This window comes from Desmodus rotundus, chromosome 8, assembly GCF_022682495.2.
Source record: "Desmodus rotundus isolate HL8 chromosome 8, HLdesRot8A.1, whole genome shotgun sequence".
NCBI classification, from domain to species: domain Eukaryota; kingdom Metazoa; phylum Chordata; class Mammalia; order Chiroptera; family Phyllostomidae; genus Desmodus; species Desmodus rotundus.
Window position 1 is genome coordinate 33,904,627 of NC_071394.1, and position 17,776 is coordinate 33,922,402.

At 39.0% G+C, this 17,776-nt stretch overlaps 1 protein-coding gene across 2 annotated transcripts; it reads right to left on the reverse strand.

The window, feature by feature from the left end:
- Positions 1-6,955: 6,955 nt before the first annotated feature.
- Positions 6,956-17,384, reverse strand: OTUD6B (OTU deubiquitinase 6B). 2 transcript variants are annotated; one of them, XM_024572298.4, is made up of 7 exons: positions 17,216-17,384; positions 16,456-16,607; positions 13,938-14,018; positions 11,546-11,858; positions 10,686-10,747; positions 7,942-8,048; positions 6,956-7,174 (listed from the first exon to the last, which is right to left on the reverse strand). In XM_024572298.4, exons 1-7 carry the CDS (start codon positions 17,295-17,297, stop codon positions 7,090-7,092), a joined length of 882 nt encoding a protein of 293 aa, XP_024428066.1. In that variant the 5' UTR covers positions 17,298-17,384; the 3' UTR covers positions 6,956-7,089. The 2 variants fall into 2 exon arrangements, with proteins under 2 accessions (XP_024428066.1, XP_071078333.1); XM_071222232.1 differs by lacking the exon at positions 7,942-8,048.
- Between the last annotated feature and the right edge of the window lie 392 nt (positions 17,385-17,776).

Sequence of the window (17,776 nt, forward strand, 5' to 3'; positions counted from 1 at the left end):
GGGCTGGAAAGAGAAATAGGAAAAGGAGAAGGTAACCACTAGGGAATAAGGTCCTTATTATGCGTCTTTAGAATCTCTAACTGCATAGTTGTTGTGTCATAGAAACATAAACATTCTGAGATCTACCATGTTGAAGGTGGGAGGCACCCGATAGTTTCCTGACTAAAAGGTAAGGAGGGGAAATAGCTGATTCCAGGTGTGGGGCAAAAAATATACAAGATGAGCCTAGGATATCTTACAACAGAGACATGGAAGTTATCGAAAACTAATGAGATCACATCAAAAGGACATAGGAGCCAACTTATAAGGACTCCCACTGGTCTAAGAGGGAAATTTGAGGATCAGGGAGAATAATCAAGAATAGACATTAAACACATTAAAATGTATGAACACCTAAGAGTTCATAATGGTATTTTTTAAATGAAAGAAACTAATTGATTACATTGGGACTTGCAAGGGAACCAATTCGTGAGTCTGAAAATTGATAAAGAAAAAAATGAAGCACTTATTCTGCTTTTTCAGCGTACAGTGCATTTTAGTATAACCTAATAGTTTAAAAAGTTCTTATTCAAAGAATACCTGAAGCTAATAAATAAGGAAAAACAGATTTAGAAAAGTCACCATTGTAGCAAATCCTAATGAAATAAGGGAACATACACAATGATCATAACTGGATGCTAAAAATAGTAGGTGAGAGGTTGATGAGGAACATCATAAATAATCAGACTAATAACCCACCAAACAATTTTAGGATCATTAATCACATTGTAAGGCTCATGATGTGATGCAAAGAGTGCACAGCACCACCTACAAAATAGTCTCGTCAAAAATACGAAATCTGAATCTCATCATGTTTCTGGACCTAACGACAGAAAATGTAAGGACTAGAGAACAGGCTACATTCATCTCAGGAAAGCAGTCAGCCAAATCTAGAACATGGCATATTCTAAAGCAAATGACACAAGGTTTAATGAATGAATCAGTGGCATTAATAAAAACGAGGGGGAACTAGTACGAAATTAATGAGACTTAAGAGGAATAATAGCCAAATGCAGTGTGCATGCTTGTTTGGATCCTGGTTTGAAAAAATATATATCATGGAGTCAACTGGGAAAATTTGATCGCAGACTGGGTATTAGATGATAGGAACTGCTAATTCTATCATGTGTGGTGATAGAATGGTGGTAGTGGTTTTTTTTTTTTTAAATGTACTTAAAATTTTCAGGTAAAATTTCATGTCTTTAATTTTCTTTAAAATAATTGGAGGGGAGAAGAGTGGAGGGCGTGGGAAGGGGTGGTGGGAGAAATAAATCAAACAGGATTGACCAAACAATGAAAAGTAGTGACTCTCAGTTATGGGTCATAAGGGTTATTTATACTATTCTCATTATTTTTTGTATATATTTGAAAATTTCCAAATAAAAGATCGACAAAGACAGAAAGAAGAGAAAGAGGGCGGAGCTTAAGCCAGTGACATTTGATTACTGTTAGAACCCCATTTTGCCAGTTACAAGGTTTGGAGGCATTTGAGATTTTATATATTTATATAAAATATATATATATGTATTTCGATTGATTTGCAAAAATTCGAATACTGTAAATACATTCTGATTCGAAAATATTCAGAACATAATTCAATCCTCCCTCTGTAATTCAAAAATCACTTTATTCATTTATTCAGCAAATGTTTAGGGCACCTGCTGTATGCTTGACACTGTTCCAGGCACTAGTGATACAGCAGAGAATTAAAAAGACAAAAATCCCTCTCAGTGAAATTGCATTCTAATGGGGGAGGAAAAACGATCAAGATATAGAAGTAAATCTAGTACATTAGTATTAAGTGCTAAGGAATAAAAAAATTAATAAAGCAGGTAAAGAAAATAGGGAGGGTGCAAGTAAGGAGTTTGCGATTTTACACAGGCTGACCAGAGAAAGCCTAGCTGACCAGTTGGTATTTGAAACAAGGGCTTTTCCAGTATAGGGTAAAGCAACTGTCAAAGTCATAAAGAAGAATCATTAAGTTTATGGAGTATTATAATGAACATCAGTATCATAACAGTAAAACAAGAGGTAATGATTAATAATGACTTCCAGTTGCTGGCATGATCCATGTAATCACTGTTGTCTTATCTCTTCCGATCTTATTTTCTAACTTCTTTGATAATATTTTAGTTTCCTAAGAACCACCATCCTGTTACTATCTAAGCAAAGTGATCACAGGACTTTGCTTTAAAAAGCGTCTCATGGACACTCACCTTGTAAGTAACTGTGCGGCCAGTGCGTCAGCCGAAACTGTGCAAACACTAGTAATTTGTTTTAAATGGGGGAGGCCACTACAATCTGATACTGCATTCTATTAATTTGATTAACGTAGATAATCTGGTAAACATTTTCGATTCCTCCTTCTCTTACTTCCAACATGCATTCAATCCTATTAATATCACCTGTTCCAGTTACCTATTACTGGGTAACCACTGCAAAACTTAGTGGCTTAAAATATTTTATTCACAAATCTACAATTTGAGCAATGCTCAGTGGGGACACCTTGTCAAAGTGTCTCTTGGCAACATCTGGAATGGCTCAGGGCTGGGACAGACATCATTTAAAGGCTCATTTACCCATATCTAGGGGTAGGTGCTGATTGTTGGCTGGGACCTTGGGGCCACGACACCTACCTGTAGCTTCTCCAGTGCAGCTTGAGCTTCCTCCCAACATGGTGTCTTGGTTCAAAGTGTCGGCATCTCAACAGAGAAGCAGATGAAGCTACTATCGCTTTTATGACCTAGCTCTCTAAGTCACGCAACATCACTTGTGCCACGTTCTACTTGTTATTAGCAAGTCACTGAGTCTAGCCCATAATCAAAGAAAAAGGAATTAGACCACTTCTTGATGCTACGTGGACATGTCTTAAAAGCCACCACAGTTCACCCTCTGGCCATGAGTCATTTACATTCCTCTGACACACATAATAGTGACACTTTCTCCCAAGAGCTCCCTCTCCCGAAAAGTTTCATCTATGTAGAGCATCAGATCCTCAGACCTTGTCGTCTAAATCGGGTACAAAGGTAGACGGGCCTCCTTGGGGCAGTTCCTTGAGTTCAACTCAAGTACAGTTTAACTTGATCTGAAGTTCTGTGAACTCAGAAAACAAGTCATCTGTCCCCATAAGCCCAGAATTTATCAATGGGTGAAACATAGAACAGGCAATAGGCAGTTCCATTCCGAAGAGTGAAAAAGAGGCACAAAACAGTCACTGGTTCACAGCAGTTCTGGAGCCCAGGTAAGTCCATGTTGTCAGTCCCTTGATTGGTGTTCAGACCTACTGCCTAAGACTGGCTGTTGGTTCCCCTTTCTGGATTCTTGATTTATTTTCTTTTCCTTAATACACAGACCATGTTTATTGAGTACTTTTGACTGCTTCCTGTTCATAGCAGCTCAAGAATTTGGGGGGGGGGGCGGGTAACAACTTTGCATTATAACATAGCATACAATTCACCCACTTAAAGTGTACAATTCAACAGTGTAAGTGTATTCACCAGGCTGTGCAACTACCCCCAGAAACAGTGTCCTTTAGCAATCACTCCCCCATTCTTCCCATCCACACCTGTCCGAGGCAGCCACTCACCTACAGATGTGCTTATTCTAGAGATTTTATATAGATGGCCTCGGACAATATGCGGCCTTTTGTGACTTTCAGCTGCATAATGCTTTCAGGGTTCATCCATGTGACAGCATATACCAGTACGTCCTTCCTCTTGATGGTCTAAAAATACCTATCCACTATCAGTTAATGGACATCTAAATTGTTCTACTTTTTGGCTATTACAAATAATGCTATGCACATCTGTGCACAATTTTCTTGATTATATATCTAGGGAGAAAGTACTGCGTCGTAAGGTAACTGTGGGACTGCCAGGCTGTTTCCCCAAGGGGCTGCATCAGTTCACATTCCCACCAGCAGGCTCAGGGACCATCTTTTCATTTCATCCTGTCACTTTTGATCCTAAACGGACACAATCCCTTTAAAAACTTCCTAAATTTATCTTAAAACAGTGTATTTCATTCTAACAGACGAAAGCCACACCCGTAATCTCCTTTCGGTCCCTTCTCTATTTTGGGTTCTCATGTGAAACCTCTGTAGGATAGTAATATTAGAAGCTCTCTCATCTGTTGATTAGAAAACATCTTTAATCTTCCTGAGGTCTTACAGGGTTTTAGAGTCATGCCCTTGACTTCACCTTTAATTTTCCTGACAGTTCCCTGATCTGCTTTGTCTGTAACTCACCTAATTTTAGCATAATTTGCAGTCTGGAGAGGCTAGGAATGAGAAAGTTTTATTTCTGAAACTCAAAATGTGTGGCTCATTTATATTTAATTAGTCCTTACTTCTGCTTGCCTTTTTCCTCTTTTACTATTAGGCAACTAGAAGAATCCACATAGGACTTTCAATACTGTCTCAAAATCTCCTTGGCTAGATCATCTGGTTGATGATGTACCTTTTATTTTCCATGTTAATGCTGAGTCATCGCTGAACTTTCGGCTACTACCAACAGGAGTCACCCTTCTTCCAGGTTCCAGAATCATTTTCCTCACAATCTTTTAAACCCTCATCTAGGGCCTCCTGGAGTGGTATCAGGATAATTCTGTTTGGGGCATAATATATTTATTCCAAATCTTTTAAATGCAAGGATATGTTTTTGTATTATTTTCAATGATATGTGAAGACAATAAAAAGGCTGGATAAAATTCTACAACAAAATGAGTTTTCTCTATTTCAATATTCTAAGATTATTAATGAATAACAATTTGAACAAATGTTTATTTAATTCACCTTTTATTCTTCTTTTGGCAAACAGATAATATGAACAAAACAATATTGTTCACTATAGTTATACACACTCCTTTTTTTTTTTTTTTTGCTTAATACAAGTTGTAAACATATTTAACTGGATAAAATTCTTGGCTTAACACATATTCCAGAACTCCAACATTCTTTTTGAGTTATGACAAAAAAGAAAGCTTATGAAAAGAAAGCTTATGAAATCATCATACAGCAAAATGAACTAGTATATCTGCTTTTAAATTAACATCTGCCATTTTTTAAAGACTGCAATTTTAGGTTTCAACTAAAATCACTTTTATCTAAAGTTCTATGAAAGAACAGAAGATACCCATATAAATATTGCTCATAACATTATCGACCATTTAAAAATTAAAAATAATAAAAATAAAAAATAAACCTATGATCAAGAAAATGCCACTTGTTAGGAAAAAATAGCTGCTAACAAGGTATTTTCCAACACTTTAAATATAGATGAAATTTATAATTAATAGGTTTCAAAATACCTTGTTTTAATACTTCATAATGCTTATCTTTTTTATTGTTATTGTTATTCAATTACAGTTGTCTGCACTATGCTTACCTTTTAAAGTAACAGATTACTTCAAAATAAAGCCAAGGTGTTTAGTATTTTATAATTTCATTATTTTATAAATTTCAGACCCCCAAGAAAACTCAGATCGTGGATTACAGAACAGGCAAGTGGTCACCTGCAGGGGACTGTCCATAAGACTGTCAGGCAAGGACCCACGACCAAGGTTACTCTGCTCAGAAAAGCTGTCATTTAGAATCAAAGGACAGATGAAGAGCTTCCCAGACAAGAAAGAACTAAAGGAGTTCATCACCACCAAACCAGTGTTACAAGAAATGTTAAAGCATCTTCTTTAAGATCAAAATTTTGAAAAAAATGGCAATTAATACATATCTATCAACAACTGAATGTAAAAAGCAAAATAAACGAACAAGCAGAACAGAAACAGAATCGTAGATAGAGAATATTTTGATGGTTGCCGGATGGGAGGGGCTTTGGGGGATGGGCAAAAAAGATGAAGGGATGAAGAAGTACAAATTGTTTGTTACAGAACAGTCATGGGGATGTGAAGCACAGCACAGGGAACACAGTCAGCAATACCCTACTAACTATGAATGGTGTCAGATGGGTGAGAGATTTACTAGATTATCACTTATTTAGTTATGCAATGTCTAATCACCGGGGTGTACACCTGTATCTAATAATAATGTATGTCAACTGTAATTGAAAATAAAAAATGATTTTTAAGAAAATTTAAAAAAAAGAAATGATGGTATTAATTGCACTCTGAAGTTTAAGAAACAGCAAGTAGTAACAAATGAATCAGACGTCAATCTGTTCAGTCTTTTTAAATTACACACAAATAAAAGGCTAGTATGTAATTCTTAGGTGGTTTAAATCTGATAGGAAACACCTATTTACCTTTGAATTTGTCTCATTTCATAAAGGTTAACAACTGATTCTCAGCTGGAAAAAAACATTTTAAAATTCTTAATCATCAAAACGAGCCCCTTAGCTTCATTCTGGTGGGGTTATAACAAAGCTTCACAGCATTAATCCCATCATTACCAAGGTAACTGCAACAAGTTTATCATTTACTTATTCTTATTTATTGATTTTATAGAGAGGAACATCAATTTATTGTTCCACTTACTTATGCATTCACAGGTTGCTTCTTGTCTGTGACCTAACCAGGGCTCAAACCTGCGACCATGGCGTTTGGGATGATGTTCTAACCAACCAAGCCACCTTGGCTGGCCACCCAGCCAAGGTCAATCGGGTTCATTTATAGGCATGATTAAATTTGCTATCACCATCCCCACATTACTGTGATGACAGAGAAACTGATTTATCTCATTCCTTCAAGAAAAATTACATTGACATGGTTACTGAAAGATTTCAGTTAAGCATTTAAGGTTTATTTCAACAGAATGTTCAGGATCCTATATTAATAAAAATATAAGCAAATAGGGCTGCATCGTGGTCTATGAAAGATGTTCTCCACAATGCACTTAGAAGTGTTTTTAAAATACCACTAAGGTGACACTGGTTAAAGTTTATCTCTGACATTTTTTAAAAAAAACTTGTTAGCAGCTTTGCCATAAAAGTGATTTAAGGTAGTTGTGTTTTTCAGTAATGTTTAGAACAATCCAGCACTTGGTATGAATACTCCTATCAGCACACTGTACTAAAACATAATTGTGCAACATTCTGTAGACTAGCTGCAATTTTCAGTCGCTCTGTTCACCAAGCATGTAACAGAATTGTAATGTTCTCCTAAGCCATACGCATGTCTCATATATCTGAAAAAAAAGAGATGAGTGGTTTTAATGAAAGTAATTCCTTATATACAAGTATTTATTATACATATAAAGCCAAGCACTGTGAATGAATCACTCTACAAAGGCTACCATCCAAACTACATAGGCATATCACTGAAAAGTTCAACACCACGTGAAAAGCATAAGCAGCCAGTAAGACCTTCAGCCCTGAGCTGAGAATAAGTCAGGTAAAGCCCAATCAAAAGTAGGAGGAAAACAAGGATTGAAATGCTGAGTGCTCAGTAAGCTTAAAATTTTCCCCTAACCCCAGGCCATTAATGACCACCTTAGGAGGTTTAGCTAATAAACACTAACAGCCAATAGCAAACTCTCCATGCTGTTTCAGAGCAGATTTCTCAATCACGTAAAATACTTTTACAATATGAAGAAAGAATCTCTAAGGAATAAACCACCAGACAACATAAATATATTTCAGCTTTTGACTTGTTAAAACTTTTAGCATTTTCAATGGCAAACCAGGACAACAAGCAAACTAATCCTAAAACTTTCTAACCTTTAGAAATGACTTTATTCTTAATTCATACACAAAAATAAATCACTATAGATTCAAACAACTATCCAAATCACATATTTTCACAGTGCTTTTTAATTCTGTAATTGCCTTTAACATAAAATAAGCATAATTAATTCTGCTGAAGATAATTTTTTAAATTAACCAACCTAAAATCTTTTAATAATCCTGTGTGTCTTAATGAAAAATATAACAGTAGACATTTCTAGGTACTTACACAAGTATTAATGGTTTTTTGGGATATTCTTCACCAACTACAATAGGAGGAGAATCTGCCTGTATTATCTCTATTGGTGTTTGTAAAATATGAGACAGGGCTCTTAGCTATAGGAAAGAAAACGTATTAGTGAAAAACAATAGAAATATAAAACTTAATTGAAATCATAAGCTACTGATCCTCCCTGTCCCACACCACACATTGAGAACCTGGCACACAGTAGGCACTTAATATAAACTTGTCAAATTAAGAAATAAATATGGTATTCATTAAACCGAATGCAGAAGTTTCAAGCCCTGGCTACACAAGAGCTTCTTAGAAACATCAATGTCCTGGCAAATAAAGTGAGGGGGCGGGTGGATTGGGTTCATGATGCCCGGCTCTCTACTTCCCAATATAATTGAAAATTTCCATAATAAAAGGTTTTTGAAAAACCATTGTTAAAGCACCAGGCCAAACCTGTTACAGTTTCGGAGGGAGAGGGGAGAAAGAAGGAACAGAGCAGAAGGGGAGGTTTGCTTTCCTTAAAGCTTTTCAGATGACCCGAAGGCCCCACTGGTGCCCACAGCCACTGCTCCCGCACTCCTCAAGGCCCGAACAGGATGAGATACGTGTATGAATTGTGCTACCCCTTCCTCGAATTTCCATCTAATTCGTGCATAAGTTTAAGTAATTTTATACCATAAAATATAAAATTAGAACTTAGAGCTGGATGAGTAATAGTTATTAATGCATACGATCCTCACATAACCCCATGGGATAGGTAATACTGTTATACTTATTTTAAAAACCCAGAATCTGAGGAAGAGAAAGGGTCAGAGGCCTGTCTGAGGTCAAGCACAAGGGAATAAAGTGTGACCTGCAAACTGAGCAAGTTCATAAATCAATCATTTAAGTCTCTAATGCAGGGCCCTGATCTATGTATTTGCCCCATTAAAAGATCATTCCATACAAACATGGTCCTTTTAGGAGGTTTTAAGTGAAAGAAAGAAATTACTTTAGGAATATAAAAGAGACTATGTTTTCACAGTAGCAAATTTAATCTCATACTCGTATGTCACAAACTGTTTCTTTGAGGCACTTTTTTCTCATACCTAGAATAACATTTTTTAAAAAAAGCTAGCTTGAAATGAAGGGTACAAAGCAAGCTCCAGAAATCTTCTCAGGCTTCAGAAATCATATGAAGATTTTATTAATCATAATTTAAGTTTACCTCATTGAGAAAACAGCAAATCTTATTTCAAATGGATTCAGAGATGAACAATTTAGGAGAAACGTTCTTCAAAGGATTTTTAAAAGGTTCTTCTGAATTTAGAAAGAGGTTTCTATTTCTCATATTAACTTGGGATCCTTAAAGTTCAAGTATCTTTAATTACTCCTAATGTGATCACAAAGCTACTATGCAAACTTCCTGAGTTTGAGAGACCCAGGAGAGGCCCACAAAATGAATGGACACAGCTCCCTCTGGTGGCTTAGAAGAGGTACTCCGAACGAGATTTTGAAGCAGCATTTATGTCAAACCTTTAAACAATACAGTTCTTAAAGTGAAGTACTCAGAGCCACAAACTATTCAAGATGACTAATATATTCACTGCACAACATATTTTTTTAAATCTGCACCTGCGGACATGGTATTGTTTTTTGGTTTGTTTGGTTAATAGAGAGGGAGAAGGGTATGAGAGAGAGAGGGAGGGAAAGAAACATCAGCCCTCACCAAGGACAAAACCCACAACCTAAGCATGTGCCCTGACCAGGAACTGAACCCGCGCCCTTTTGGTGAAGGAGACAATGCTCCAACAAACTGAGCCACACCAGCCAGCGCACCGCTGCACAGTACTAATAATACTGCTAGATTCATTTGCCTGGCATTTGAGGTTACGAACTTCTATACATAACTCACTGCTTTATTTAGTGCCCACAAATGACCGACACCCAGGGTTTTTATTAACCCCATGCAACAAGCTCAGAAGTTTGACAAACTCCCACAAGGTCACAAAACTAAGAAGTGGGAGGAAAAGCCAGGACCCAAACCCCAAACACTCCCTCTTATCTCCTGACTTTCTAATAACTCAGGCTGCCTCATCAACACTTAGGTGTTTTATTGTAATAAAGTTACCAAATAAGATAAATCGTTGGAGTTAAAAAAATAACCTGACTAATCCCTACAAGGGACAAAATGCACTGTTTTGAATGCGTGCACTTTAATGCGCCAGGACTGCATTCAAGTCATTCAGTCACTATCAACGGGGCATTCGCCACGCATTTGTAACAGACGTGAGTGGCAGGACCTGTGCAATTTCACATAACAATATTGTTTTCTGTGTCTGATGTAATGGATATGTTACTTTTCCAATAGAGACTTTCATCAGTTGAGCTCTTAGGGTAAATATGACTGTACTGAAGTAAAACCTTAACTTGCATTAAGTCCAAGAAATCAAATATATATCCAGTAGCAGCGTAACAAATGTGAACACTTATGCGGATGCGACACTGGCCTCACCAACCTGTATCAAAAATTGGGCTATTTAAAATGAAATACGGCTTCACTTCCTCAAGGTACATACCGAAATGCCTAAGAATGTTAACTCCTTACTTCAACACTTTGTCAGTAGAGAAATAGCAACTATGTAAAGAAAAGGAAACTTCAAAGAAAATTGGGATCATCTGAAAGTATCTGAATACTACCGATGGCATTTAGAAATAATTTAACAATCCACAATCACTACAAATAATTATAAACTTACCTCAAGCTGACCTCCCCATGCAGCTGTGTTTACAATATCATCACAGTACTTTCCAAACTCTTCTGTAGAGAATTAACAGAACATGGCACTTAATAATTTTCTGAACTCCTATTACAAAATCCCTTTTAGAGCTCCCACAATTCCTGATAAAACTACTCACGCTAGAAACTTCCTTCTTCTCCGCCTGTACTCTCCAGAATTTAATCCACTTCCCAGACCCAAACTTAACCCACTACAGTTCTCCACCACCTCATCATCCCAGAGCAAGGCCTTCCTGCTTCCCTGCCTCAGTCTGAGACCCAACGACCTTCACTACTCGACAAGCCCGCCTCCCTCTCTTCAGCTCCAGCAGTGAGTCCCTGAAGTTGTCACCTTACTCACTATCTTGACATGTATTTTAAAGCCTAAACCTGCATCTGGAAGAATTACACTGCAGTATAAGAAATAAAAATGTAGCCTCTATACAACCTGCTCCACTGTGAGACCGTAAGAACTGCGAGAAGAGAATCAGGGTAAAAGTATAAATGAGTTGAAACCCCGTTCTCAGAGACAGCAGCAGAAAGTGCCTCCCCCTGCTATCATGGAAGCACGTTCCTTATGTGCATCTGTATCTTACCTAAACGATCAATGTATTTTAACTATGAAATAATTAAGTACTTAAAATAATTAGGTACTTAATAAAGCAAAATGACTATCTATTAAAATTACAGAAGATAATTCTACCTAAATTTTGAGGTATTTTTGCCCAAAGGACTATACCCATTTGTCTTATTTTCCATCCCAGGAAGAACTTTATTTAACGACGGCAATCACCACCACTGAAACAACAAGACATATTCAGGTACAGAAAACTGAATTACCTCGAGTGTACATATCTCCTGTGTTAGGGTTTGTTAAAAAGGGCAGGAAGTCGTCCACATGGCTTTGCATGTATTCAGCGGTTTGACTCCTTAAGGCGGCGACAGTCAGAGGGCTTCCCCGCTCCTGCAGCTGGTCTTCCACGGCTCTGTACATGCAGTGGCCGTCCGATGGGACCTGTCTCATCTCCAGCCGCCTGGCTGCCAGTATCTGAGCGAGCTTTTCGCCTTCTACGTGTCTAGCTCCATGTAAGTTCTCAAGTTCGGCTTCAGCTATCCTTTCTTTCTGCTCCTTTTCCAGTGCAGCTTTTTTGTCCTAAGAAGAGGACAAAGTAGTAAAGTGAATTCATAATAATTAGGACTGATGTACATTTACTAAGGGGATAGAAATATAGGATTCTCAAACCATCTTTGCCATTTTCCTCCCTTTTCCCACAAGCACTATCATGTTGATGATATCATCACTTGCAGAATCTTCTATCCTGTGAACTCCTTTAAAGGCAAACTACCTTTCTTTCTCTTTTTTTAAACAGGGCGCACGGGGGAAATGGAGGCATCCAGCCCTCCCGCGGTGGCCGGAGAGCGGCGCCTGCACCCTGTGCCCCACCAATGTCTCCCATCTGTGTATACTCTGCACCTAGCTTTGCATCTTATTTAATATCGACGGACTTGGGTGTTACACAAGACGGGGTTTTAATCCCACTTACAGTGTGACTTTGGTTAAGATTCTTAAGCCTTGGGTTCACATGTACAATGGAGGGATACTGTGAACAGTAGTATCAAGTGTTAGTTAAACAATATTTGGGACTAAAACGATTGGATTTACCTATCTAATCTCATTCCCATAATTTTGATATCATGAACTCATTAATTCCCATAAATCAGTTTCTTTATAGCTCTTTGATAATGCAAAATTTTATTCCCACATTTTTGTCTATGCTATTTCTCCTACTTCAAATGTTTTATCGAATAACTAAATTTCTTTTAAATTCCAACTCATTATTTAGCACAATGAAGTTTTCCTTCGACAAACCAAAAGGGGCTACCCCAGCAAGCCTGACACGCGCAATAACTGAAAATAACCACATGGGATGTCGTGATCACAAAAAATAAAAAAATAGAATTTTCTAACTGAGCAAGTTATGGTGGGAAGTCAGGCCCTAGGGCTTATACGACAGATTAATCTCCACCTTGAAAGAGCCCTGTCCACTGTTTTCGCGCATCTAGAGTAACATACCGTAATGTCGGACCGATTTCTTCTCCAGACCTTTACAGGTAAACACCCTGGCATGGGGCCAGGTGCCCCAACGTTCCTCATCCTTACCTTTGATCTACAAACCTCTGTAAACTATGTTTGTGAAATGTCAACTATCCACCAATAAGAAAGAAACATGTATCTCTCCATTGTTTTTAAAGATTTTATGTATTTATTTAGAGAGGGGAAGGGAGGGAGAGAGAGACGGACAGAAACATCAGTGTGTGGTTGCCTCTCCCGTATACCCCACTGGGCACCTGGCCCGCAATCCAGGCACGTGCCCCGACTGGGAATGGAACCGGCATCCCTTTGGTTCACAGCCCACACTCAATCCACTGAGCTACACCAGCCAGGGCATATCTCTCCATTTTGCTTTTTATCCAATCCTAGAGATTTCCTACTTTACTTTCTTTTGCCTCCTGAATCTGCCACCAATGGAGTTTACATAACCTTTCTTATGTCTTCTCCTTTGCTCCCAATGTAGAAAATAAACAGCAAAACTGCTACTTCCTGGAGCATTATCTCAATCCTTTGACATTTTGCTTCTAGAATTAACCCCAAAGCCTTGGCTCAAAATAAACTTTCTTTAGGTTTGGAATTTCTTTCATCAACACTGTTCTGAATTTTCACTGTAATTAACCATTACATGGAACCATAATTCTCTTTAGAATTTTGTACACCCCTGTATCTTGCTTAACTTGTAGGTTCAAATCCTAGTTTCAGCACTTACTACTATAGTTTTTAAGCAAAGGTGTGCACCAGAATCACCTAGGCCCACGCTGTGAAGATTCTGCATTATTAGGACTGGGGTAATATGTTTGTAAAAAATTCCTTTGCACATCCCCCTTCTTAGCCCACTCTTCTCTAAGAACGGCAAACTGAGTGTGCTATTGTCTATTGCCTTGGGCCTATTTTCTCTCTACCAAATGGGGATAAGAAATCCTACTTTGTAGGATTATTGCCAGGACTCATATTTCATATAATCTATAAGCTTAGCCTACCATCTGACACAGTGCCAGTGCTTCATAAATGGTAGTTCGGGCCCTTCGACAAGGCACCCCACCGTTTTTCCCTACTCTCTGCGTGTGTAGCACCTGGGAAAGCACCGAGCACAAAGCACCAGGAACATGACTCTCTTACCCGTCTCTTCTGTGCTCGTGATATCCGAGGCGGCTGATTCTCAAGAACCAAGTTTGAAATGTTAACAGCATCAAAATCTCTCTGAGAAAACAGAAAGCAGTAACTCGTTAATAAAAAACACTCGAAAGTGTCAGATCACATTATTATTGAAAATGACAAATATGTGTAATCCCACAACTCAAAGTTGAGTAGCAGCACTAGGTAAATATTAGACAGCATAGTTGTCTCCTTTCTCTATTTGTAAGGGAGAATTTGTCAGATTCCCAAGAAGTTTCCTGACAGCTCTTTAGAGATAACCCTCATCCCTGCACACTTTCCTTCCTTCTTAGCGTGCCTACTCCACTCCTCTAAATCCTTCTTTTAGCGGTCAGCTCGTTCAGCACTCCACCCTGCCCTTCTCTAAATGCTGATACTGCTCACAGGATACACAAGGCCCTGTGCTGGCTCAGTGCAAAGCTGTTTTCGCATCCTCAGCTCGGGCAGCAGAGGTCTTTCTCCATCATAACCAACCGGAACCTGACGAGCGCTGCTTCTTGACCCTGGCAGCAAGGCGAACTTCTTCTATCCCTTCCCATCTAAGTGACAACCACAGATAGGATTTAACTTATACGTACCATTAACATATTACAACCAGTCTAAATCACTAAATGGGGACTATGTATTTGCTGGAGTAAGAAAAAAGATGCTGGATTAATAACTATCAGGATTAGTACCTAGTATTTTATTACTGCAAATAATGCCTCTAATAACAACAAAGTCAGCACATTCCAAGGCGATGCAAGTGATCGAAATATCAAAATGAGATTAAGATTTCAAAGAGTGGTTATCAACTTTAGTGAAATTAGTATCACTACATTTTTTGGAGGAATCTGTTAAAATGTATAAATTGCCATGCTGACAATAGGCAAGATGCACAGAAGCATCTGGAAAAAAAGAGAAAGTGATGACATAAGAATTCAGTCAGCTTGTGGAAAGAAAACAAGCTCAAGTTAATGAAAGTGATAATAGTTCAAAGTAGAAAAGCAGTCTGCATTTTTACAGTTGGAGAATATGTAGCTTAAAAATCAAACATTTTCGTCCTTGGAAACCTAGGAAAGGAATCTTAAAACTGAAAGGCCTGAGAGAGCAAAGAAAACCACCTCCCTAACAGGAAAGATCAGGAGACAATTAGGTATACCGTGACTGGGACAGCACAATAAACCCCTGGAGCAGCAAGCCGTGTGACTTGGAAATAAAATGTGTTAAGGGCATGGAAGGCCAGGATCTTCCTGACTGGCTAATAAAAATGAAGTTAAAGGAAATAAAACTATGTTTAATATAACAACCATCACGAATCAGTACAAATAAGCCATTTTCCCTGGCAACAGCAGACCAAAAATAAATAAAGTAAAATTTAATTATGGTAGAAAAATTTTGCATAAAGAACTTGCTAACTACCAATACGGAGTGAGGTTATGGAGTCTGATCCTTGATATCCAAAACCCAAGCAATAAACTACCACCACTATACAAAATTAGAATTCAATATTCTGCCCTGGCTGGTGTGGTTCAGTGGATTGAGTGCGGCCTGCTTAATCAAATGGTCACTGGTTCGATTCCCAGTCTAGAGCACATGCCTGGGTTGCAGATCAGGTCCCCAGTAGGGGGCATGCAAGAGGCAACCACATATTGATGTTTCTCTCCCTCTCTTTCTCCTTCTCATCCCCTCTCTAAAAATAAATAAATAAAGTTTTTTAAAAAATTAAATAAATTAAAAAAAAAAAGAATTCACTATTTATACCCTAAGCTCTGGCTTTGGCACTTAATGGATGCTATGAATTCAGGACAATGTTCTAATTCTCTCTGAGTCTGCTCCCACTGAAAATGGGATTATTTACACTTACTTTATAGGTAATACCTCACAGTGTGTAATTATGAGAATTTATGAGATATTGCATGTAATGCATTAAGCTTAGCACACAACACATATTAGCTGCAATAATAAAGTAAATGTAAGTTACAATGCTGACGGTATACTCCAATTTACCCAACAAACACCAGTAAATCTTCATTCATTACAACTTGTGTATAAAGCACTTTCACACCTTAAAATGATTTCACATTCATTGTCCCATTTGATTCATACAAAATCTTTACACAAACAGTAGACGTATCTGTATCATTATATGTGGAGACAGTCATGCTCAGGAAGTTTAAGTAACTTTACCGGGGGACACAACCACATTTAATGGCAATTTTGGCACTACACGTCTGTACTTCCAAATTTCACTTGGTGAAGCTTTCTCTAGTCCACTTTATCAATCTGTTCATCTTCTGGGCAAGTAAATGGGTAAAGTGCACTTCCTCGGCTGACTTCCCTTACGAAACACACATGTGAACCTGGTCACGACAATAATGAAGGTAATGCATGAGCACGACTGAGTGCCTTCACTTCCCTCCCAGTGTATGATTTTATACAGTAAACAGTTTAACAGAAGTGGGCAGCTTATTTCAAATGCTGTAGGCAAAAAGAGGCATACTTTACTCTCCTTAGAAGTCGGCTTCAGTTGCTCCAGTTCCTCTTTATGTTTCTTTTCCATTTCTGCTTCCAACTTAGCAACATCTTCAGTGAGTTGCTTCCTCCTCTTTTTGTCATTCTTGGGAACAGCGTTCTTCATACCTTGAATTTTGGCTGAAAAGCCACCAAAAACTTCAAGTGAAATACCCAGCCATTAAGAGGAAATGAGAAATAGGAACAATAAAGGGACGATAAAGGGAGAGAATATAGAAAAGGTAATTATGTAAATAAGAATAATAATTTCATAACAATCAGACAATTACAGAGAACAGCCCAGAAGAAGCTGAGTTGTCCTCCCCTCTCCCCGCAAAGTATAATTAACATAATCGCGAGATTGTTGGGGTAGGAGAAAAAAAGGGAAAAAAGATTTTAGTTTCTAAATCTTTTCAGTACTTCTTCTAAGAACTTAAAATTGAGGTAAGATATTAAAAGCACTCATTTAGGGCCAAGTGTCAGTGACTGGGGCTGGAATGAGAAAGGGAGACGGGGGCGGGAGATGTTCTCACACCAGCACTGGAGGTGCGGCGGGCTGGGGACCGCGACGGGGCTGGGGAAAGAGGAAGCCACTGGAGGTTAGAGCATGAAGGGTCCGCCGGGGCAGGGGAGGCGGAGGGGAAGAGGCCACTGGCTACTTTGGCAGTCTGGGACGATGCAGAATCCAAGCCCCAGACTCCCCAGAACGGGCCTGTCCGGTGACGTCTCGGTTCCCACTCCGCCCTCACCTTGCAACTCCTTCTTCTCCTTGCGATGCCTTTTCACCAGCTGCTCCTCTTCGTCCAGCTCTTCGGTCAAAACCACCTCCATGACCACCTGGAAGCCCAGCACTCACGAGGGAACAATCCTGCACCATCCGCCGGCAGGCACCTCCCACCCCTCAACCCTCACCCTGGGCGCCATTGGCCAGGCTGGGAACCAGCCCCGCCTTCAGGGCGGTACCAGATTTAGGAAGAGTCTTAGCTTGGAGCAGAGGCGAGCAAGAAGCTTTGTGCATGCGCACTCCGGTGACACACGTCCCAGTCCGCGCAAGGCGGGTAGACAGGAGCCGGAAGGCGCGCGGGGGCGGGGCTTGGCTGGTTGGAGTTTGCAGCCCGAAGATTAACTAACTGGGTGGCTGGAGCCCCTTGAGTAATAAAGCTGCGCGCTGGGCAGTCGGTCTTGATGCGAGGCGCTCAGAGATGACATAGCGAGAACCATCTTGGGAGTTCGTGTTTTGTTCCATTGCTCTTTGAATCCCCACTTTTGGTTCCATTGCTAAGACGAGCTATTGAAAAAGTGAAAAAGAA

What these genes read in the sequence shown, in the direction of transcription:
- OTUD6B (XM_024572298.4), bottom strand. Translation starts at nt 17,297, where the DNA reads ATGGAGGTGGTTTTGACCGAAGAGCTGGACGAAGAGGAGCAGCTGGTG. An exon ending in CATGGGGAGGTCAGCTTGAG is followed by an intron (nt 8,049 to 10,685) that starts GTAAGTTTATAA and finishes TCTTTCCTATAG; the next exon opens with CTAAGAGCCCTGTCTCATAT. An exon ending in AAAAAACCATTAATACTTGT is followed by an intron (nt 7,175 to 7,941) that starts GTAAGTACCTAG and finishes CTTTTTTTTCAG; the next exon opens with ATATATGAGACATGCGTATG.